General features: G+C 45.9%; 1 protein-coding gene across 2 annotated transcripts in view; it reads right to left on the bottom strand.

Annotated features, from left to right (window-relative positions):
- Window positions 1-23537, bottom strand: part of PLCL1 (phospholipase C like 1 (inactive)) — a 218704-nt gene that overhangs the window by 2024 nt on the left and 193143 nt on the right. For both annotated transcript variants that reach the window (XM_076342307.1, XM_076342308.1), the window contains exon 5: window positions 23044-23153. In XM_076342307.1, coding sequence (XP_076198422.1) covers window positions 23044-23153 — 110 coding nt within the window. The remainder of the gene's footprint in view (window positions 1-23043; window positions 23154-23537) is intronic.

The following is a 23537-nucleotide window of genomic DNA, read 5'->3' as shown; positions in this document are numbered from 1 at the left end:
CCCCCACCCCCTTCCAGGTCACCCCCTGGGAGGTAATTTGGGCCTGGCCCTGAGGAGCCCATCACTCCCAGGAGCCCAGCCCCACGGGGGAAAGCATTTCCTCTTCCACAGTCAACAGCGAGGACCTGCCAGGGACGGGGCAGCGATGGCACACGGTACCCCCTACCCCATGCCACTGCTACGTCCTCGCAGGAACACCCATGGCATCAGATCCCACGTGGCAATGACGGCATGTCCCCAGCCAGGGGTCCCCTGTGAGCTCTGAGATGCTGGTTACCCACCCCTCCTTGCACCTGGATTTGCTACCCAGCCTTGGGCCCTCCTTTAGCAGAGGCAGGCCAAACTGCGCACTTGTAAGAGGCACAGCACCCTGTAGTGCCACATTGAATCCATCCAAACCATTTTGTTTGGGACCTTTGAGCAGGCGAATGGGAATGAGAGACTTCATGAGCAAAAGCCTGTTTCTGTATCTTCTCAGAGCGTGTAAAGGTGAGGTGACTAACAGGATGTCAATCCAATTTGTAACTATCAGGAAGAATGTGTTACATGAAATTTGTATTAAGGAGTTGGTGTTCAGAAATGCCAAAATGAATATTTATGCAATATTGAGATCTCGAGTGCCGCGAAGCAACAAGATTCTGGTGCTAGAGGATACAAATAAATAAAAGCCAGAAGATGCATCTGGTTATTAAAATTCAGTATCACTAAGAACTTGAGCTGCTCTTCTCCTAATGTCACCCAAAGTACAGCTTAAAGTACACCACCCGCTGCAGCTGGTTATACGCATATTCAGAAGGAATACCTCCGCTGACTGAAATGTCACATTCGCATCCCTGCAACCTAACCTGACCTCCTGTGAACCACAGACGCTTCGCGGGGTCTCAGAGGAGACAACAGATATTACAGCAGGACCTGGGGCACACTGGAGGGGCGACTGATCACTGACCCTCCTTCGGTTTTCAAAACAAACCAGATGTGTTGGACGAGTCACAGCAGGACACCTTCCAGCAGTGGGAGCATCTCTCTGCTCTCCCTTTCCCCAGAGCTAAGAGGAAGGATTTATCCCACAGCAATGAGCACAGTTCCCTTTTTGCCAGCGCCTGGCACCAGACTTGCACCGCCTGAGTCCCCATAAACAATGTTCACAACGAAGAAACAATGCTGGCTTGCAAGTCCCGCTGCACTGGTAAACACCACGTGGGAAACCACATCAGCCAGGGATGGCAGCCCGCGCCCGAGAACGTGATTGCCTCATCTCCCGGTGACATGAATTTGTCCCTGCTGAACAATGCAAATCGCTGCCCAGATGCTAGGAATCCAACTCAATGTGAGAGTAACAAAAAGCACTGGGACTGCACGAGCAGCTCTGTGCTATTGGGTATGAAGCTCTTTTGAAGAGACTTGTATCTCGGCAGCATGACAGTTATGGGAATACACAGACAAACAGCTTGGGATCCAGTGAGCAGACATGGTTTGAAAAAACAAAACAAGAATAATTTTCGCAGCACATATTTCACATAGCTGTGATCTTGCTTTTAGGACAGAGGTTGAGCTTATGGTTAAAGGCAGTAGGCAGGAATCCAGGAGCTCCCTAGCTGCCTCGAGCACCCGCCATGCCCCGGTCTCCCTCCCTGTCTGCAAAATGGCACAGGCATCATGCCGGTGTTGTCACAACAGGGACAACACACTGTGGCACAGACAAAGATATCCAACAGCAGTATCATTAATAACATGATAATATTATCAAAAAGGGTGGTAGATTCTTCACTACACACATGCAGTTTTAAATCATTTGGTTTTAAGATGAAATAGACCCAGCTGCAGCAGGGCTGTTGCTTTTTCTTATCATGCACGGGGGACTGAAGACACGAAAGTGCAGACAAAATCGGTGTGATGATGCTTTGCAGCCTTAACTCCTCTAAATCAAAACCTGGCACTATGTATTCATGCACAAGAAGAGAAAAATCCCCTTAGCACAAGAAACAACTCAAAACAGACCTCCCTACAGCACCAAGAACAACTAAGCCCAAAACCTGGGAAAGCCAGTGCAACAGAGAGGTAAAATGATGACGATGAAGGCCCAGTACCCTGAAGCACCTGGTGTCCCCTTAGCTGGGGTGTCTGGTGAAAGACTTTTAGGAGCTTGTCCTCCGCTGTGGCATGGCCAGCGTCTCGCCGGGCAGCAGGAACAATCACCCACGCCGTGCACAGAGGAGGAGGAGGATTTCCCATCATGCAGCAGCGCAAGATGGATACAGCTCCGTCAGCTGACACAAAGAGCTTCAGCTGAGTCTGTGTCACCTTCTTCATGGCCTCTTCCTTCTCAGAGTGAGGGCAAAGCATGGAAATCTTTCTCAGGGTGGCCCACAAACTGTGTCTTTGCCTAGGGAGACACTCATTTAAGGGAAGCTACTCGGGATTTGATACACCCCCACTCGGAGGATGACAGCCTGAGTCTGCCCTGCCAAGACTCGTATCTGAAGTCCCCAGAAGCCAAGGGACTTCACACCCTGTGTGAGGGTGCTGAGCCACCCGCTCTCCCTTATGCATATTCCGATTTCACATTTAAGTAACCAGGCAATTCAGATTACAGGTTTCATCTGAGGCAATGCATGACATGTCTTCGGGTTCCAAGAAGAAAAACACTTCCTCCTGAGCATACTTCCAATATTTTGAAGACATTCTTATTTTACAGCGATCTAAAAACAGAAATGGACTTGTCAAAATAGTGCAATTCCATTCATGTGCAGACCAATTGATTTATGTCTTAGTCTCCTTGTATTTTTTATTTTTAAACAGCTGGTTCATTTGAGCAAGCTGAAGGAGCAAAAATGATTTTGAATCATCTGGCACAAGAAAATTAATGACAGACCAGCCCCCTCTGACAGAGCTGTCATAATTCTAGAGACACCATAAAAAAAAAAAAAATCTGTGGGCATGCTCTGTTTGAAAAGCCATCTGTTTGCTTTGAAAAACTGGCTGAGCATAATCCACTTAAGAAAATGTCAGTAAAATTGTGTCAACACCTTAACAAACTAAATACTGGATAGAAGCTGCAGTAAACTTTAAAAGTATGATCGCATTGAAACAGCCTTCATAAATCAGTCATTGTGATCATCTCTGTGCACAGAACAATCCTCTTTGCCCTTACAAACAAAGCACATCTATTCCAGACAGAGAGAGATCATGACGGTCCACTTCGGCATCTATCCATCTATCTCCCTTCTGCTATTGATATCATCAGCCTTCCTGAAAATAAATACTTGTGAGAAAGGTTAAACTCAGCATTTGGCAGGACACTAAATTAAGCCAGAAGAGATTTATCAAGCGTTCTACTTGAAAAACTGATCAAGGGGCCCATTTTTCGAGTTAGGGAACATGAAATGTCAGGTTTCATACACCTAACTACAACTAACTGCGGAGCCTCAGCACAAATTAACATTACAGTACAAATAATGCAGCTTGTCAAGCAAGTGTAAGATTATAAGCCTCTACCTTGACAGGCTAATACTACTTAGAAAACAGGGATAATCTGACACGGCTTTAAATATTGCTCAGTTTCAGTGACAACCCATGAAAGGCTTTAAGAAGCATAAGTAGTTCTAGATAGACACTGGCAATGGCCACAGACGGGACGAATTCTGTATGTTGTTTTTTATTATTTAATTTTTTTGCCAAATCAAACTTCTAAGTTTTTACGAGTCAAGACGACAGCTCACTATATCCAACAACAACCCAGACTCTGAGCTTGGGGAAATGAGAGGAGGAGGTGGGTTAGGTAAGTGGCACCATTTTGTGTTCGACTCCACAATATTTTTATTTTAATATATGTTGCATGTATATGTCTACATAAATATAAATATATGGGCATGAGTATGTACATTAATAAATAATTACTATTTCTATTCCTACGCTTTCTAGGAAACACCCTGCGACACGTAGGTCGTGACACGCTGCTAGTTCTGGGTACCCACCAGTACTGGGGACCCCGGCTACCACACCGGCAGGACCCGAAGGCCCCGTGTTGGCAGCTGCCCGCACCAGCATCAGGGGGCTGCAGGAGGACCCTGAAGGCCACCGCTCGACCTGTGCAGAAGTGAACTGCACCAACAGGTTGCCCCACACAAATGCCTTGCTTTAATACCGGCGAAGTGGAAAATCCCGTGTTGAGCAATAGGGCCTTCCTGGCGTTCAAAACTGGCCGTGTTTTCAGGGAGGCTGAAACAGTGGCTGCGAAGGCCATTTTGTAATCTGCTGCTTGCTAAAGCAGACAGTTGCTTATCTCCTGGCAGACACGTTCTCTGACAGCACATTATGGGAGCTTTCCTCTCCGCTCCTCAAGGGCTGAGTAAACAAACAATAAATAACAGAGGTCTTGCCGCCCATGCCACATCACGCTCGTGATATTACTGTTATTTTTTAACTTTTTCTCAGAGAAACAAGCTCTTACATTATTATTTAATCACAAAGTAAAATCTCCAGAGGCCGCCAGTGGTTGCTGAAAAAAGCCAGACACAGCCAAATAAAACAACTGCAAGCATTGCGTCGCTCCACATTTCAGAGGTAACACAGGTAAGGTAACGGCACCGACAGTCAGTGCCGAGGGACTCGGAAAGCAGAAATGCTGGAGAGCTGCTGTGATATTTGGATACTCTGTGTGGAGGCAGCATTTACCGCAAGGGGTGCGTTTTCAAAGTGTCATAATTCAATTGTGTTTAATATTAATAAGGAGGCACACAATTAAATGATGGCACGTGACTTTGAAAATGTAATCCTGAGGAGGAAATCATTAATGAAATGGTTAGACTGCTATGTTAAACTTATTACAAAAAGCAGGTATTTTTCCACGCCTCCTTCAAAGTTAAATGTGGGAACAATTGATAGGAATTTGATTATAATACATCCACGTTTCAGAACAGAGTACTCCAAAAACATAGACTATTTCTGTATCAATGCAGACTTTAAAAACCCACCCTTTTCACTACTACTGCATATTGTTTGTCAAGAGCTTTGCTTTATTCTCTGTGATAAAGATCATAGTGCACATGTTGGCATGAAAAATTACTGTACACAAAGATTATACACAAAGCATATAATCACCTCTCACACACTGAAAAATAAAGGATTGCAAAAATTAGTTACCCCACAGGAAAAGCAGGGGCCAAATGTTACCTGCCAATTGATTTTAAACCCTTGCATAGGAGAAATTCACTTCCTGTCAGGAAAATAAAAAGGCCACCAATATAAAAGATGGCACTTAAATGGCACTCCTTGAGCCACTGGTGTATCATTTAAGGTCTGGGTTTTGGGGGTAGCTTCCCACATACCCAATTCTGAACCAAATGGAAGAGCTTGCTTCTACCTGGCTGAAGCCAGCATCAGCTTTGCCACGGAGTAAATTGGGCGATCCAACTGAGTCCTCACTGCGGCCCGAGCCACTGCGTTTCTCAGTATTTGCTAGTAATTTCAGACATCAAACTGAGCATCTCATTTTGGTGTATCAGCATGTTACTGACAGCCAGAGGCCTTCTCTCCCATTGCCCAAAGCAGGGTCTAGCAAAAATTTGGAAAATAGGAAACAGAGCTGAGAATCAATTATATCACATAGAGAACAGATCTGAGATGTATGAAAAAGAAAATATCCACCCAGGGAAAGGCAGTCCCTTCTGCTTTTGAAGTGTTAAATCTCTGTAAGCAAGAGCAGAATAGAGAAACTATTGTGGAACAGATTGTTGTGTGCAGCTTTGACACAAGGTTATGTGATAAAAACAAGGTGAATGTGAGTTTTGAGATGAGCATTGAAATTGAATCAAAGGGTGTGCCGAGTAACAAGGTCAGAAGCTCTAGGGCTGATCTGCTCAACTCACTGTAGCCAGCAGCTGGGACACCTAGGACAGCAAGGATGAGGAAGAAGACAGAGAGGAGGAGGAGGAATAGTTAACAGGAACAATCTCCTAGTATTTCTGTATCCAACCCGGATTAATACTTACTTCATCCTTTCTCCATTTACTTCATGAACCAGCCATACGGATGCTGGCTCCATGCTTTCCTGCCTGTCTCTTGTTACACAGGGGGCTGAGCGGGTTCAGAGAGCAGAAAGAAACTCAGGAAAAACCCAGGAAAAACACCAGGAGCGCGGAACCAGCCTTAGCTGCACTGTATTTCCCAACTGTTTTACTACTTATGGAGGGAAAAAATTCCTGTTTGCACCTGATATTTGCGCGAGTCTCGGAAATGAAACCACACCTGCAAGCAACACTGGCAGCCTCGAGGGCACTCACCAACTTGCCGAGACCCACAGCCCTAAGGAGATGCATCCCAGCCAGCAGCCTCCTGCCAGCAAGCACCTAAGTTAAGGACAACTGCTGGGTAAGGGGTAACCACCTCTGCAAATACCGTTTACAAAGCACGGTCTCTTTTCCTGTGCAGTCAGTTGTAAGAGCGAGAGAACAACCCCAGCATTACTCCAGGTGGTTGGTAAAATTCACATTGCAACTGCAAAGCAACCTGGCCAGGAGCTCCCTGTACAAAAGCAGAAGTTAAAGGGAAAGCAGGCAGGAATCTGGATTACTGCCCCTCCACAGAGCCCATTCGGCCCTGGCTTGCCCTGAGCACCCAGCAGGTTCCAGTATATTAGTGCAGTCCCTTTCGAGGCACGGATCTCTGCAACCATAGTAGGTGTTCAGATACCATAGCGAAGGGACACAGAAGAGGTTAATAAAAATGAATAAATGAATGATAATAGAATAAATAAATAATGAACAGAGTAAAATAGGATTCAGAATGGCCCTAACTTGTAATACAGATCAAATCTTAACCTCACTCGTGGCTCTAGTGTGATTACTCATCGCGGCCACAGGCTGGACTGCTCTGTTAACACAATGGTTTTGTGACTGCAGACGGGTACTCTGACCCAGGGATGGAGCCTGATGCTAAAATTGTAAACGTGGTGTGTTAAGAACAAGATCCAGGTACCTGAAAACCAGTTCCATTTGATTTTAACTACTTATATTTAAACTCCCAAACCAAACCAATCTGCCAGTTGTTCATTATTAGGCTGTCCCATGCAAGCCCCAAAACTTTTTAACTGATTCCATTTGCCGTTTGGGTCTCACCCCAAAGGTCTGCATTGGAGAGGATGATTAAACAGGGATCTACAGAGGTGTTTTGCATTAGCCTGGCTAGTTTTCTAGGAGGCTAGTGACTGTTCACTTCACAGCTAAGCAGTCAATCCCACAGCACAAGGCAGGGACGTGAGTGGTTGGGAAGAGGGAACGCTGGCTGCCTCTGCCAGTGCGGCACCTCCTTGAAAAACACCCATGGCATTTTACGCCTTCTTTTCCAGCTGTTGGAAAGGTGCAGTTAAAATCTAAATGGCTGTGCTGGATACCGAGAGACAGCCCCCTTGGCACCGCACTGGGCAAGGCTCCCCACTTTATTACAAAACCACCAGCCCATCACTTGTATATTCGCAAATCGTGGGACACAGCCAAACACAAACCCTGAGGGCAGCCTGGGAGGTGGAAATGAACAAAACACCTCTGTCATACAAGGAGAACCTCAAAAACAGTCACGCGATTAGCAAAAAAGCAAACACTTAGAAAAACTTCTGATTCTGGCTGCTGGCCTCGCCAGCGCAGTGTATCGCTGCCTTGTGCAGCCATGGCAACTTAGGAAAGAGGGTCTGTATTTGTAATTCTCTTACAGGATTTGCCTAATGAAATAAAGGCGAAGGACATACATGGCCAGCTTGCTCTCTGAAACACAGTCAAGTGCCCTCCCAAACCCTACTGGCCCTAGACCAAAGTCTGAGAAGGAATTAACATCAAGCATTTGCTTGAATGCCTAAGTGGCAAAAGCACTCATGCTGTAGCATTCCCTATTGATCTTTAAATAGAGCTCTCCACTGAAATCCATGGGCTCTTGCAAATCAATCGCACCGTACAGCTACTAATCTATTCCTTCAAGCAGGCATTTTATATATAAAAAGAGTGGGCTTTTATTTTCATTTTTTTTAAAAAATGCCTCTTGCTTCTCTCTCATCTGGGCGTTTAAATTAAATTACCTTATATCAGGCTGTCAAAAGCAATGAATGTGAACATCAGATGTCTGTAACTGTGTTGCAGCAGGAATTTGCTTTCAGAAATAATGGCATTAATTTGATGTTAGCCATGTGCTGAGCAGTTCAGCTGCTTGTGTGTCTCTCAGGCACTGCATTTAGCAGACAGTTTGCAAGCACGACCACAAATGTATGGACTTTCGCTGTCAACCCCTCCACGCTAGGAGCCTGCCTTTTTTCTGGTGATAAGTTTGAAATCAAAGGGTTGGCTGGGGGCCCAGGAGTGCACAATCGATACTAAGAAAACCCCACATCATTGAAGAATTTGGGGCACTATTTATTTTTGATACACAGCCATGAGATGGAAATCAAAGCTGTATGTCCAGGCGTTTATTTCTTAGTCCTCCTTTGGTCACAAAACCCAATTCCCCACATGTACCAGCACCAGCTGGTAACTCCAGCAAAGTCCAAAGTCTCCCAGAGAAACAAAACAAGGGAAGAAAAATGAGGCAGAAAGCACAGAATTTTCTTGCATTTCATTTTTCTGAGTAAAAGGACCAGCTGCAGGAAAAGATATGTTTTGCAGCTAACAAAACACCTGTGCAAAGCAACCCCTGAGCAAAACGCTTGGCTGGGAATAGCTCGCTCCCCCCCCCCCCCCCCCCGCCCCGCTCCCCCTGTGCCCTCTGCACTGACTCATAGCCACCCAGGCTGCAAGCCACACAGTTAACATCAAAATCATGTCCTTCATCACAAGCGTTGACAGCAAAATGTCCATTAAGTTCATCAGAACCTGGAAAGGGTTTACTGACCATCTTCGAGTTGGTTCTGCTTTGACTGAAGACAACGGGCACCTGTGCTGGTTTGGGGGTTTTTCAGCAGGGGGAATGTTACAGGAGACGTAGCACAAACACTCACTGCTCTCCTCAGACTACTGCTTAGGACAACAGCTAAAAAAAAAGCTGCAGCTGTGCTTAATGCTAACTGAAATAATCTAATTAAGATGAAATGAAATTACACCAGTCAGAGCGCAGCATTTCTGGACAGGTTAACAGAGTGTACTCACGCAGTGCGTGTTCCTGCGCACAGCTCCTTACGCTCTCCTTGTCTCTGAGTAACTGCCTGGCACAAACACTAATTTCTTAGCAACTATATGGTTTGCAAATCCTCCTGCTACAGTGGCGGCTGGCAAACATCACCAGCTGACTGGGGCGCAGGAATCTGCAGAAGCCACCTAAGCTCCCCATTCCTACTCCCCCAGAGGGGACATGACACCCCTCTGGTTTGGCTGCCCTCCTCCCTTCATGCGAGGTGCTGTGGGCAGTCAGTTTCTAACCCGTTCACAAGTAGCACAGACCACAAACAACGTTATGCTGAAGCAGAAAGCTTTAAGCTGAGACCAAAAACTCCAAATCACCTGAAAGGTTACGTGAAGAAAGAAAAAAATAACACAAAACGCTGTCTGACTGCTAGGACAGAACAGGTTTTTAGAAGATCCCTAAGCAAATGCTCTGATCCACCTCGTCCCTGTCGGTTGGGACATTCCCTGTCCAGGGACCAGTCCTGTCATTCTGGTCCCCTGCAGTCAAGGGCAGGTTTGCTGGTGAGACTGGCCAGTGAGCTCGGTAAAAGCAGAGCTGAGGCACCTTCTCTGCTCGCTTTCCCCCAGCCAGAGGTCAGAGGTTCCTGTGGGCACAGCAGCAGTGGGCGCCGCGCTAACAGGGCTTGTTTCCCTTGGGAGAATCCCAGCCTTGCCTTCCCAGTGCAGATGTGAAACCAAGCACAAACAGGAGCAGGTACAGTTATTTTTGTAAGCAGCACACTGACCCAGCAGGCAGAGAGCTAAAGAAACGAAGCGACTGGGAGGGGAGGAGAAAATCGTGAGGGGTCAGAAACAGGCATGGCTGGATGCAAGAACTCTCCGTGAAGGATGGGAATGGAGACACAAAGCAAACCGAGTGAGCCAAGCACAAAAACAAGTGGTGCAGGACGGGGACTGTAGTATTCATTTATGCATTCATTGCCCCAAAATGTCAATGAGGGAAACTGAACAAGCATAATTTCCAACCCATTACAATGTCATGCCACAAAAAATAAGAGGCTTTTCAGCAAAATTGAACTCAATTTTTAAGCCTGATACAGAGGACTGTAGTAATACCTCCACAGTTACTGGAGAGGATTAATTTAGACTACCCAGCTTCAGACCACCAAGCCACCCTCTGAAGGAAACTGTCCTTCTCCTGATGCTGCCAGCAGCCTCCAGTCTCAGCCCATTCATCCCAGACTGCTAAGCTAGGCCCCTCAGGCTAAGCTGTGCAACTCCCACCACCTTGTCACTGCTTGAAAAAGTAAAACATTTTTCAGGTGCTTTTCAGTGCCTTCACGTGGCTCACCTCCTCCCTGCTGCTAGGTACAGCAGCATTGCCAGGTCACTGGCGCAATGGAGCAGGAGCCCAGGCGACACCAAGTGAGAACATGTAGAGCACTTAACTGCAATTACCGTCACTCCCTGCTCTGTCAGTTCAGAGCAACCACAGCTTATCAGTAAGGCTCCTCCTGCCAGTACCAGACCTATGTCTGATCCATAACACAGAGGATGCTGGAGAAAAAAACTACTATATGGGCCTTTTTAACTTACTCTTCGAAGTCTGACTGCTGTGTCTTTTTAGTATGCTCTCTCACGTACACAGCCTATCTGACACAAGCAATGCCATCTTTTTCTTTTTGTGATCTAAAAATAAACAGCAGCTGCCACAGCAACAGAATTGCTGGTTTTGTCTCAGCTTTCCTCCCCATATGGTTCCCACCTGTACCTGGGGAAATGATCCATAAGAAAGGGCCCTTTAGCTCCTGCGGGATTCATCACCTTGCACTTGATTTCACCTGACTCAGATAAAAGAAGACTGTAGCTGTCAAGGATACAACATACAAGATCGCAGTTTCTCAATCCATTGTTCATACAGTAAAGCTTACTTCCAATCACAAGCACTTAGGCCTCCGATTTCCCTAGCTCCCACGCAAGTTTTTGGGAACGCCTGCCACATTCAGGGCTTTATGGGATCTACCAGGGTTGCTGGGGAAGAATAACTGCAAAGCAAATGCCTGGTCTCACGGAACACTTACAGCTTCCACTTAATGCAGTTTGTGGCTTTCAACTGACTGTCCAAGCTCTCCTTGTGGATCCATATTGCCAGTAATCATATATGTTAACACAGAAGTCTTTACTCCGCAGCCCTCTACCGCTGGTGGTTCCAGACTACAAAAATGAATCAATACCACCATTGAGTTAAATAGCGTTTCATTTCTTTAACAGCAGCCCTCGGAATATGTCAGTGGTGTGGATGAACATTTTCTCTTTTCAATGTCAGGAGGCAGTAATGGAAGCTGGACTGGCACAATGAAACGGGGAAAGTCATGCCAGCAAATCACTGTCTGCTGGATTCAGAGTTCAGCTCCCCTGACTCCTGTACTCACGCAAGTGCAGAATAAGTCAAAGGTCCTGGCTAGCAATGGTATTATGCACATCCCGACACGTGGAGAGAGGATTCCTATCTATGCTTTGGAGGGAGAGGGGGAGGACCTGGCATTCATACAGAGACATGCTAGCCCCTAGCTTCAGCAAAGCACAAGGGCCAGGTATCCCTCAGTTATAAAGTACATTACTGGATTTGACCAAGGCCACTGACAGTGCCGGGGAAAACCCAACCATCACCTCAGCAATGGGAAAGGAGGAAGTTTTGATGGAGCAACCGGCAGCTTTCATCACCTCTCCAGCTCCCCCAGGGAGTTAGCTTCAATTAGACACCCGTCCCCCCCCAGGGAGCAGGGTTTTGTAGATGCTGGCATGTAATTCACATAACAAAAGGGGCAGTCAACTTCCCATCATTTATAAGCACTGGGAGACTGTATGTGATCCTCTGACAGTAGCTGTAACGAGCCCAAAATACACCACAAAGGTAATTTTTAGAAGACGTTAAACCTCTTGGCACACACCAAAGCTTACATTCAAACGTAACCGTTTCAGGCTAGCACCAGTTTACAGCTCCCAGAGAACGGCACAATGCAGATTTAACAATAAGCAAATGCTGGAGAAAAAACAACGTACAAGCGATCCTCTCTTAATGTTCCCACCATGTGCAAATCAGTACCCCGGTCTCTCCCTGACACTCAACAGCCCTACACAAATTCAGAAAATATGACTGTGGGTGGAGGCTTCAGGCAGCAATTCCCTCTTGCTCTGTCCGGCCATGGGCCACCTAGAAATGGAGCCCTTTGCTCAGACACACGCTCCCTCATACGATGGCAATGCACACACAGGCTGCCAAAAGGAGAAGCTCCCCGGTGGCACAAAGACCCGTGTCTAAATGAACCGGGGAATTTCACAGTGTAGGAACACGACTGTTTTGGGTAAAAATCCTCCCAGAGCCTGTGGGTTACCCTGACTCAGGCAGGGTGCTGAGCTGACACACACGAGCTCCACGTTTGGAGGAAAACAAAGGGAGTTTTCTCTACCTGCATTTCGTTAGCCCTGAAGCAATCACAGCTCCGCCAGATCTTTACCAGGACACAGGACGCTGATTCACAATGGCATTCAACAGTTTAAAACACACCCTGGCAGGCACCATCAGTGTCATCTCTACATAGGCCAGAAGCGGCAACCTGTGCTAGCTGGGGAGGGATGAGATGAGCACAGCAAAAGCAAATTCTAGGTTGTAAAGTGAATTTGCTAAATAATGGAGATTAATATACAACTGAAATTATTTAAAAATGTAACGTGTCTTTTCAATAATAAATAACCAGGCAACTGAATCTCACTTCTCATATATTATTTAAGGGACATCAGGAATCCTCCAAGTTGCATAAAGAGATAACTGGAGTTTTCTAAGCAACAGTCAGTCCCTGAGTCCAAGAAAAACCATCCATTTTGTGTGTGTCGGCCCATGAGAAATACCGCACTGCTTAACTGACCACCCTGAAACAACATCAACAGTGAATGTAAGGGAGCAAAGGAAAAGACCACCAAGGTCTTCAGTGTCGTGAATAATCATCCAGGCAAGGCACCACGGGACACTGCCAACCTGGGAAGGAAAAGGTCTCTCCAAGCCCCTCACTAGTGCCAGGTGTTGGGGCAGGAGCACCGCCTGGGGCACAAGCCCAATGCCACCCCACGGGCCGGGAAAGGACCCGGAGGAAAGGCTCCTGCCCCTCCAGCACACTGCCTCGCTGCTTGAGCTGCATGTGGCAGGGCTGGCAGCTTGGCTTGGGTTATTATGCAATCTTTAACACCTCACAGAGGCAGCTGCTCATTTTCTTTCTTTCTTTCTTTCTTAGTGCAGCCATTGACAGATAAAAGCAAGAAATGTGTGAATTTCTGCTGAAACTTATACTTTCATTAAAGATCTTTTAATTCCTCTGAATGAGGTCATGTTGTCAGACAGGCACAAACAAGATTCCCAGCTTCCATGTCTTCCAGGTTGTGTTAATTAACTCCACCGCTGGGTACGGCAGTCTTTGATATCATGTCTCAGATGAAAATGTCATCGTTGCACAGAAGGGGACAGTGGCAGAAGTTGCTGAAGTTCCTATGCCACTTGCAGTTCCTGCCTTCACCATCTCCTCCTCCAAGGGATGGGAGATGACACTGACCCAGTTTTTACACCCAAGCAACCCTCCTTTAGTGGGGAACCATCTACAAACATTATGCCATTCAGTCATCTTCCCCCGCCCCTTAGTACTACCCATTTTCCAGCTCAGTTCTGCTCAGTTCTGCTCAGGCACACACTGTGCAGGAGTAGTGCCTTTTCCTCAAAAGATGAGTTCCCTCAAGGAACTTGTAATCCTACCCGCTGATTTTTCAAATAACCTCCTCACAGGTGATAATCTTGTTACTGCTCAGAGCAGCATTCAGAGAACAAACTCTTTGTATTCACACATCATTACCTGAACGTTATTAATTACTTTTCCAGATGCGCAGTCTTTGGACAGGATGATCCACTCCCCTGAGAGAAGCTGGCCTTCACACCCAGGTGCTAAAATCCCTGCCATGTTGGTAGAGAAGAGAGACGGCAACAGCGCAGCTGGGGCTCAGGCTGTGATGGGGTCTGCCCCACCAGCAGGAGCACAGCAGAGAGCCAGATCCCACACAGCTACCCCAGAGTGAAGTCGTCATGAATACGGAGCGATAAACTCATGCAAACCACATCACAGGTAGAGACAGCTTTAGCGTCATGAGAAGTTTAGTCTAGATCAAGGATGGGGGAGAATCGGACGCAAGGGTAAGACAAAGAACGTGGTCGTTCTCCCACTGCTTTAGCATTATTTAGATGATACGCACAATTGGGGCGACACAGAGGGAAGGGGGAGTTGAGGCTGGGGAGAAGAGACAGGGAAGATGGAGATGACAGTGAGGCACAGAGGGGTACCTGAGACAGGACAGCCAACCAAGCCGGGGGCTTCACTGAGCAGCCAGCCTACACAGGGAGAGAGATAGGCATCTATTTTGGCAGACTAGCGCTATTTAAACATCTTGACAAGCCTCCATTTGTGAAGCGATGCTAAAATTGGCACCTTAGCATGCCAACCCTCTGTCGGGCTCGAAGCCTGTGCCGCCGAGGTGGCCTTGGCACAAGGGGCGCCAGGCACCGCGACCCTGCATGCTCCTGGCCCTGTCTCCCACCACCGTCGCTGCAATGCGATGCACCTTGCCCTGCGTGCACAGCCAGCAGCTTGGCATCGGATCCGTGGCTTTTGGCAATTTTTCACATCACTCAAAATAAAAGGCACATCACAAGATTGCTTGCTGTCTCTCTCTGGCTTATTTTAGTCAATTACAAGGAAAATGAGCTAAGCAAGATATCACTCGAGGCTTTTCATACCATCTTTCATTTCTCTTATCTGTTCTTTTTGTCCCAAAGTTACTGTTGTTCTGCATATATATTTGATGGCCTGTCTCACCTCCTATATACATGCATGCATGTGTGTTTGCACACATACAAACCCATCCCAGTGGAACTGAAGGAATAATATTTACATCTGAAATGCAGAACTTTGGATTGCAGTTCCCCCCCCCAAAAAAAATATTTAAAAAAGGTTTACACCAAAGGAAGGCAGCTCACAGCACTTGTTTTCTGGATGAACTCTGGTGACCCTCCATTTTTGGTCTGTCCTACACTTGGGTCCCACACTGATTGCAAGATGGTCTTGTCCCTAAACCCACTGTTGTGAAACATCTGTGGGAGCAGAGCCCTGGCACTGAAGGAGGAAGAGGGAAGTAAGAAAAATGGCAGAAACCCACATTTCTGCTCAGATGACTCTGGCCATCAGCTCTTTCCCCAAGTGCCAAGTGACTGCAGGTCTCTGGGTCCCTCGGACACTGGGTGTCACCACGGAGAACACCACAACCTCATACCAAGCACCTTCCACGCCAAGTATTTGAGCAGGGCTTAGATCCACAGCAGCTAAATATTCAGTTTGATCCTGCATTGGGGCAGCAGGAGGAACTACATAGCCTCTCACAGGCCCTTCCAGTCCTATTTTCTATGCACCCAAATAGCTGTTAAAGGCTGGAGAAAAGTCAGAAAATGGTGCGTGATCCCTGAATGAACAGAAACTATGAATTGGGCTTGGTCCTGCAGGGGCTGTGCGAGGCGGGGAGGTGAGTGCTGCTCATCACAAGCACCAGCGCTGCAGGCAGGTGAGTGCAGGTGCACGTGGATCCCTGTGCCTTGGACAGTTAAGCACCGACTCTGCCTGATCTGAATGTCTGGACAATCGCTTCTTGCCAGTCAATGAAACGCTCCTGCTGTGCCAGTATTGGACAAAAACCTAGGAATAACCGGCTAATATGGGACAAAGTCTCCCCTCTTTGTAAAGCCATCCTGGGACTCCATGCCCTAACACATCTCAGAAACTCACAGTATCATGAAGGAGCAAGAGCTGTGAACCCTGGTGGTCGTTGCTCTCCCTTCCCCCATTAGTCCCTGCTGTTGCCAGCATTTGGTACTTGCAGATTTAAGATTGCCTGGGTGGCCTTCATGTATATTTTAAACACACGTGAATATTTAATTTGCTCTAAATCTAATTCATGTCTTCAAATTTTCCTTGGCCAAGAAAACAGAGACCTTGTCAGAAACACCATTAGGGCTTCAAAAGCTCGCAGGGAGCAGCCAGGTACCCAGAGAGGCCATGCGGTACTTGTTTGAGACTACTCACTACATCCTCCCCCAGCAATGCTCACATGGCTGATGGCCAAGAAGAACAGGATATTCCAGTTGATTAACTAGTACCGCTGAGAGACTGGGATTACACTCATTTTACCCTGATACACACTGTTGAAGTAACTTGAGAAGTTTCCATTACCAGATACAACTGACAAAATCCACTGAGACTAGGCGTCTTTTAAAGAGCTCTGGTTCCTGCCTTTGGGCTTGGGCAAGAAAGGCAAAAGCCAGTGCTGTGAGCAGTTTAGGGGAGAGCTCGAGGAGGCATTTACCAGCCGAATCAGCAAACAGCACTCTGCTATGTACAAGAAGGATCCGCCTACCTAATAGTTACACCATTTGGTTCTGTTGGTTTACAAAATACACAGATCAAAACAGCCTTGCATGTGAATCACACACTTTCACCTTCTTATCTTGTAACTCAATATCATTTAAAGGACTCTAAATCCCCCTATCCCAGAAAAATCTTGAAACATCTCCCCAGAGACAGATGAGCCCTGCAGCATGGCCTGAGGGCCTGGAGTACAGGCTTTGCCCTCCAAAGGAGCTCCAGAGCTGGGAGCCTCCACTGCACTCACCACCGCATTCAAAGCACGTGAAGGGCCCAGGAATGAGTTGCGCTCCCACACCGCTCCTCCAGACTCTTCACATGCTCAGTAAGGAACAACCTAAACCTACCTCCTTCCTCACCTTGCCCTCTACTTTTAAATAAACTGCTTCAAGCCAAGCAGGCTGGTATTTACAACAATAAACAGATGTTGACCTTGCTGGACACCTTTTCACCTTCTCTTTAGCACTCTCTCAGAAAGCCAGATGTTTTGTGGGTTTTTCTTTTTTGTCCTTCAGTTCATGTGTAAGAGACCAACCTGATCTAGTAACTATGTGAATAATTGAGCAGCTCTGCATTTCCTCATATGTTTGTAAAATCTGTCGTCTCACCAAAGACTGATTGGCTCAGCCAATCTCAGCTGCAGCTGAGCCAGTCTTGGAGTAAGGCAGCAGATCCTTCAAAAGCAGCCAGGGCACACAGTCTGGAGAGGTTTAAAAGTTAGAAACACCGCTCTGAACTGCATCAACAAAGGAAATACAAACAACATGGGGACTAGACAGCAGGAGAGGCATTTAACCTCTAGAAGAAGAGCCTTTGGGGTAACCACATTCAAAACATTTATCTAGGGAGGTCTGGAGATGAGTAGACACGGAACAATACAACAAGTCCTGCATTTAAAGACAAGCGTGAAGTCTCTGCCACGAAAACCAGTCCTGCCTACTGCTCTTGCTGGACTATCACTGTCACAAGATGACAGCAAATCACAAGAAATTGTTGCTAAGCCACTATGGCTTATATTTCATCTATTTTTGCAGTTTCACAAATTGAGCACCGATGTGCTTATGTCCACAGAAATATACTGGGAAAAGGAGGGACATAAGATATGAGGGCTTTTTCAGGGGGCAGGGGGAAGCGTAACTGACACTTACAGGGAAAGAATATACGGTACATGGAATGCAGCAGCTTTACAGGGGCTCATGAATTCACCGTGCTCTTGCTTAAGATCTAGACAGCGTAAATTGTTGCACAAATCCTTTGGCAGCAATTATATGACATCTGATAGAATATATTGCTACCAGTGTGCTTAATTACATGAAATGTCCCCAAGATACTGCCATGCTGCTCTTTTGTCCACTCTGTAGCATGCCAAGGAGCGAAGCCATGGTTCTTGCCTAACTACAGGAAAAAGGACTGATGTAAAAAGACCCAAATAAATCTTACTTACAAGACGGTATAGAGTACTGTAGAGTATCCATCAAAAACAATCCCACAGTGCACTATAATAATCCTTAAATTAAGGCTGTGAACGGATCTAGTTCTTCCGAAGATCAGCAGCAACTCTGTGTGGTACCATTGTGCATAAGGTGCCTTAGAATAACGATCACAGTCCGATATGTTGCTTTTCTTCCTTAAGAAAACTGATATGTTGTAGTGATGCTAAATTCAGCTCAGTTTAGGTGAAGCCAGATAAGTATATGGCTGTCTGTATGTACATCTTTCAGAAATCTGGCTTTTACCTCTCCAAGTAGCCTCAAAGTGCACATTTGGGGCTCTGCTACCCAAGTGAGAGGTCTGGATGCTGCAGGTCTCCCAAGCAACTGAAGGCTGATTGTCACAAATGACTGTGATGAAGAAACAGGTCATTTGTGGACATGATCCTCCAAAAGTGCTATTTGTGCACAGTTTTGCTGCATAAAACCACTTACACCAGAGCTAACATTGATCACGACTACATCATAAAATTGTGGATTTCTCCCCCAAAGAGTGAACTGCATTAGCAATTTAATAATTGTACACCTTCTGCATTCAGCAACCTCTCTCTTTATACATCTAATCAGCATTAATTTAAATGCAGGATAATTAGTAGATACACTCATGGACGGGTGCTGAAATGATCCCTGAAAATTTAACCACTTGATGTCTTGTAGCATGCACTAACAGTTGGAGTCCTAGTAAGACAGAACACACTTATGGCAGCAGAGGCGAAATCTCACCATGGGCAGCAAAAAAGATTTAAAAAAACACAAATGCATTTCAGAGCAGAGACTAGATTCAAACATTTGGGTGTTTTCCCCTTCGGTAGAAGACCAAAACAGTAAATGCCACTTTATCTTTGTCTTCCCATGTTTTGTCTATAAATAAGTCAGTATGTTGGTATATTAACTATCTAGATATTTACCATCAACATGCAGGCAAGTATTTGGTGGTATTGTTCCTAGACTTCGTATGTGCTGATCCACCAAACCACAGATAGCCCAGCGAAATATGTCTGCAGACAGACAAAGCATGTCCACGTGAGAGCAATACATCTGAACCACAGTCAACACACTTGAACTTTGCTTGGCTTATTTGCCAGGTTCTTTGGACTCAGATGGATCCCAACTTCTTTGCCCAAGTAAACACCTCCTGGTAGTCCATGACAGTTTTGCCTCAGCAAGGAGAGCAGTTTTGCAGGCTACTTTTTTTTCCCCAGAACATTCTCAAAAACTCATAAAACAGTCACTAAAGCAGTGGTTTGCACATGTGACAGATGCTGAGAATACCTCAGTTACTGGAAAACACTCGGGACAAGAACCCGTGGGAGAGGCAGACAGAGTGGGAAGAAGGGCTCCAGGAGAGGTGGCAGCCAAGAGGGCTGGGAGCAGACCCAAGCTGGCCCTGCACGCTTACTGCCCGTACGTACGTGAGCATACCTGACCTGAAAGCCATCTAGTGCTCTACGGTGGCACCGAATGCAAGTGGTTATGTCCCAGCTCTCAGGAGGACTCGTTAGCTCAAAGCCAGAACTGCCCTAACGAGGCTTCTCAGCTTCTGCCTTACACAGCCCGGCGCCCCCCACCTCTCCAAGCGCAGGCAGGAGGAGCAGCTCACACCTGCCTGCAAAAGTGGCCACACGTGCCACGAAGGAGGTGACCTCATCAGGGGAAGGCGGGAGGAACACCTGCATCTAGGGAGAAGCAAGCATGAGCCCATGCAACCAAGTGAACTCCTTCACTGCATGAAATGGATAGTCGCTTGTTTTAAAAATGGGCAAATATCTCATGAAAATGAATTGTGAACTTTTGATGCAAAAGAGGTGCTTTTTTCTGATGCAAAAAAAGCCAAGCCAAGCGGTTTTGCATGCTCGTTAGGATGAAATGAATGGTTCCTAGCACCACGGTCCCCATGAGGTGGTAAACACAAAATTTCTTTTGCCACCTTTGCATTTTACTGGCACTTAATTAAATACAGAAAGGAAAACAGAGGCATAGAGACGGTGGTGCATGGAAATAAAAATGAAAATGAGACTAAATTTGGGATCATAACCATTCTTGTAATGTCGCTGTGAGAACATGATTCTTCTGTCTATTGTACTGACATTGTGCTTCTCAGTATTACTGACTGCAAGCCTGACAGTATTTTACCCGATGTGGGACCAAATAAGAAAATGTGACATTTTAAAAATACGTATATATGTCAAAGCTGACTGTCATCAAGTTATAACGTCCCTGTTCTTACTAACATTTTTATGTTCTGGCAAACAGTTTGTCCTTCTAGTGGGCATTACTAATATGTAAAGTGGGTATTACTAATATGTAATTAAGTTTATATAAACTAAAGAAGAAAATGACATATTATTTTGATTCATTCTCATTAGGTACCTCTTAAAAGTACCTCAGGGCATTTTTAAACACGAAGAATGCCCAGTTATGATTTTTAGAAAATATACTTTAATCTTGCACTCTGTAACTATTTAATGATTTTGCCAGTAGCAATTTCTTATTGCATCCCCTCTTTATCTTCAAAGCTTACCTATTGCAATGAGTCTTCACAACAAAATACATTAATTAAATATGCCTTTGCTTCACTAGCCTAGGAAAAGACTATTAATCACCTGGCAGGCACAAGCACAACATAATACCTGCTGTTCCTCACTTGCACCTCACACAAACTGACTACTGCCGCATGATGTAATTGCCTCCAACAACCTCGAGCACACAAAGAGGCTTTCTCCCGTTGGTGTTGTGCCATTCACTCACCTCATCTAGTGTAAAGCAGCTGATGCATTTGCGAGATGTTATGGGCTATTTTTTTCTCTTCTTTTCTTACATCACTATACCAACATCTATTCACTGCCAATATAGTGAAATATATTTGTAGTGACCACCGTGGCACTAGACATACAGAGGACACTGATGGATTGAGTGGGACAGGGCTGTTGGTCTCTCCTCACCAAATCCTCCCAGAGAGCTCTCACCAGCACAGAGAGGAGAGTCAGTGCCAAACATGAGATGCAGCTGTAACCAGCAAATAGGTTTGTTATGGGCAGGGTCACCGAAATACAGTATTCTTTAAGGAAAAAAAAAAAGTTTAAAAGTAAGAACAATGACTGACGGTCTCGTATCAGACATCTGAGGTTTGACAACCACATTGCCAGTTGCCTAATGTCATTGCTGAGTTGGACGTCAGTCAGAATGAAAAGGTGTTTCATGTGCATTTATACCCGTGGGTAGTTGCCACAAACTCTGTTAACATTTTACTATGTGAGAAAGGTAAAAAAGTAGTTGTGGCTTAGAAATGAAACATGCCAATTCAAACACGTTGACCTTGACTAGATGTTTGAAATGCTTTTCACTATGTTGACAGTATGTGCTAGGCAGCAATTATTTTTCATGGGAAATGTTTCTCTGATACACTACTTGTACCTTCATTAATCAGAGGTCACCCTCAGAAGTCTGAACTTCTCATTTGACAAACATCTAAAAATGGAAAAGTTTAGAGTAACCCTGACTGTGTTTAGAGTGACTCTGAGCATGAGATATTCATTTTACCTAACACAGCTAAAGGTATTCAGATTAATGTTCAGAACTGCCTAGCGTGGGGGCTTTTTTGTCCTCTTTAGCTACTTGCCTCAATTATGCTATGTGGAAAAGGTCAGTCCCTTCTATCACGTTTGAATTGGTTGCCTTTTCTCTTCGTCACAGGTCCTATTAACTGAGCCTACACCGACTCCATTACTCACTTTCTCCCTCTCTCATGGTGAATCAAGGTATGCAAGGAACCACAGGTGTCCCCCAGGTCTTCTCTAACCCTTCTCTACTACCAATGGCCTCTCCCACTCAGTTTTGCCCCTCAGCCTCTTCATTCCCAACTCCTTTTTCCCTCTCCTGCTCAGGACCTGTTAGCGTTCTTTCCATCTCCACGACGCTGAAGCATGCATCTCCTACTACTCTTGCCACCGCTGTTGCATGTTACGTTTAGGTGTATATTTGATGAGGAACTTTGTAAAAATTCCCTGTCATCAGCTGGCTCGCCCTGGGATGCCAGCGAAGGGAAAGGCACTGGGGAGTCACAGGAAGATGCTGTCAGACAGGGCAATCTGCTTAATGGGAGCTGGAGGGAGGGAGCAGCAGGGAGAGAGCGAGGGGAAATCAAAGTGTGATCTATCAGAGCAAGGTGGGAAATGAGCCTGTGAAAGAAGACGTGAGCTGAATGCTAACAACCTGAATGCTTGGCTCAGGTCCTCTCCCTGCCATCTGCTATGGCTGCACCAGATCCTCTCCTCTTTCCATCTTCGGCTGTCACTGGGTAACTTCACTCAGGCTCAGACATCCAGCTACTGTGGCAATTTGTGGCTGGTCAGTACCAAACCTGTAGCTAAAGCCTGGTGGGTAACGTGCTCACTGAGCAGCGTGTCACTGCGCAGCCAGGATGGAGGGATTTTCATCCCTCCCTTTTTTAGCTGTTTGGATAATGCTCCACTTCTGAAACATAACCCTGACATTTCTGCAGGATCTACAATATTCCTCGTGTTTTTTCATGACACTCCCCTCAGCCCCGTCCCTTCCCAAAGAGATGCTCTAGTCCTCCTTTTATAAAACAAGTATCTGAGATACGGTGACCCCAGACAGGTCACATTCAGGGTGTGTGGGGCAGAACAGACAACCAAAACAAGGTCGCTGGGCATATAAACCACAAGCTACCTTTCCTCTTTTGTTCAGGCTTAGATAAATTCCCTTCCACAGCTTCCAATTGGAATTGGAATTCCAATTCTAATTACAGAGGTGTAATTAGATATATTTGATAAATCTCAATAATTGGGGGTAATTTATACATCCCATTAAAACAAAATGTTGCTTCAATATTAGTGAGACAGTACAAATAGATGAGCTAAAAGAGCACAGGTTTGCTTATAGAGTTACTAGGAGACACAAGGTGGTGTTTTCTGTGCTTACCTTCAGCACTGTGATATTCCATGCAAAACTCTCAATGGCTTTGCTTAATTTTCTTCCTTTCAAACCTTCCTTTGTCCCGAGGTTATGAAGCTCTTCGTGGAATTCCATTCCTAAAAATACAGATAGCTACATCACCCAGTGCATGACTGATTTCCCCTATAAAACGTTCAGTGAGCATTTTCAGTCTCACAGCTGGTACTTCCTACAACCTCTTTCTGTGTTTCTCCCCCTTCCCAGTTATGACCCCATCCCGGACAGCATCTTCCAGAATAAAAGGGTCATGTGCAATCTTGCAGTTGTGCTTCCACTTTGTATGTAACTCTCCTTTCCAGTGCTGGGGTCCCACACAGGCACACGCCTGGTCCCCGCACAAACACTCATCCAGCGCTTCTGCTTGCAGTCTGCATTGCTGGCAGTATTGCGACAAAAGGCAGTCGCTTGTCACTCTCCTTGAATAGATGATTTTGTACCTTGGAAGGCAGTCTGACAGAGTT

Source organism: Aptenodytes patagonicus, chromosome 6, assembly GCF_965638725.1.
Source record: "Aptenodytes patagonicus chromosome 6, bAptPat1.pri.cur, whole genome shotgun sequence".
Classification (NCBI taxonomy): domain Eukaryota; kingdom Metazoa; phylum Chordata; class Aves; order Sphenisciformes; family Spheniscidae; genus Aptenodytes; species Aptenodytes patagonicus.
This window is presented reverse-complemented; position numbering and strand designations above follow the sequence as displayed.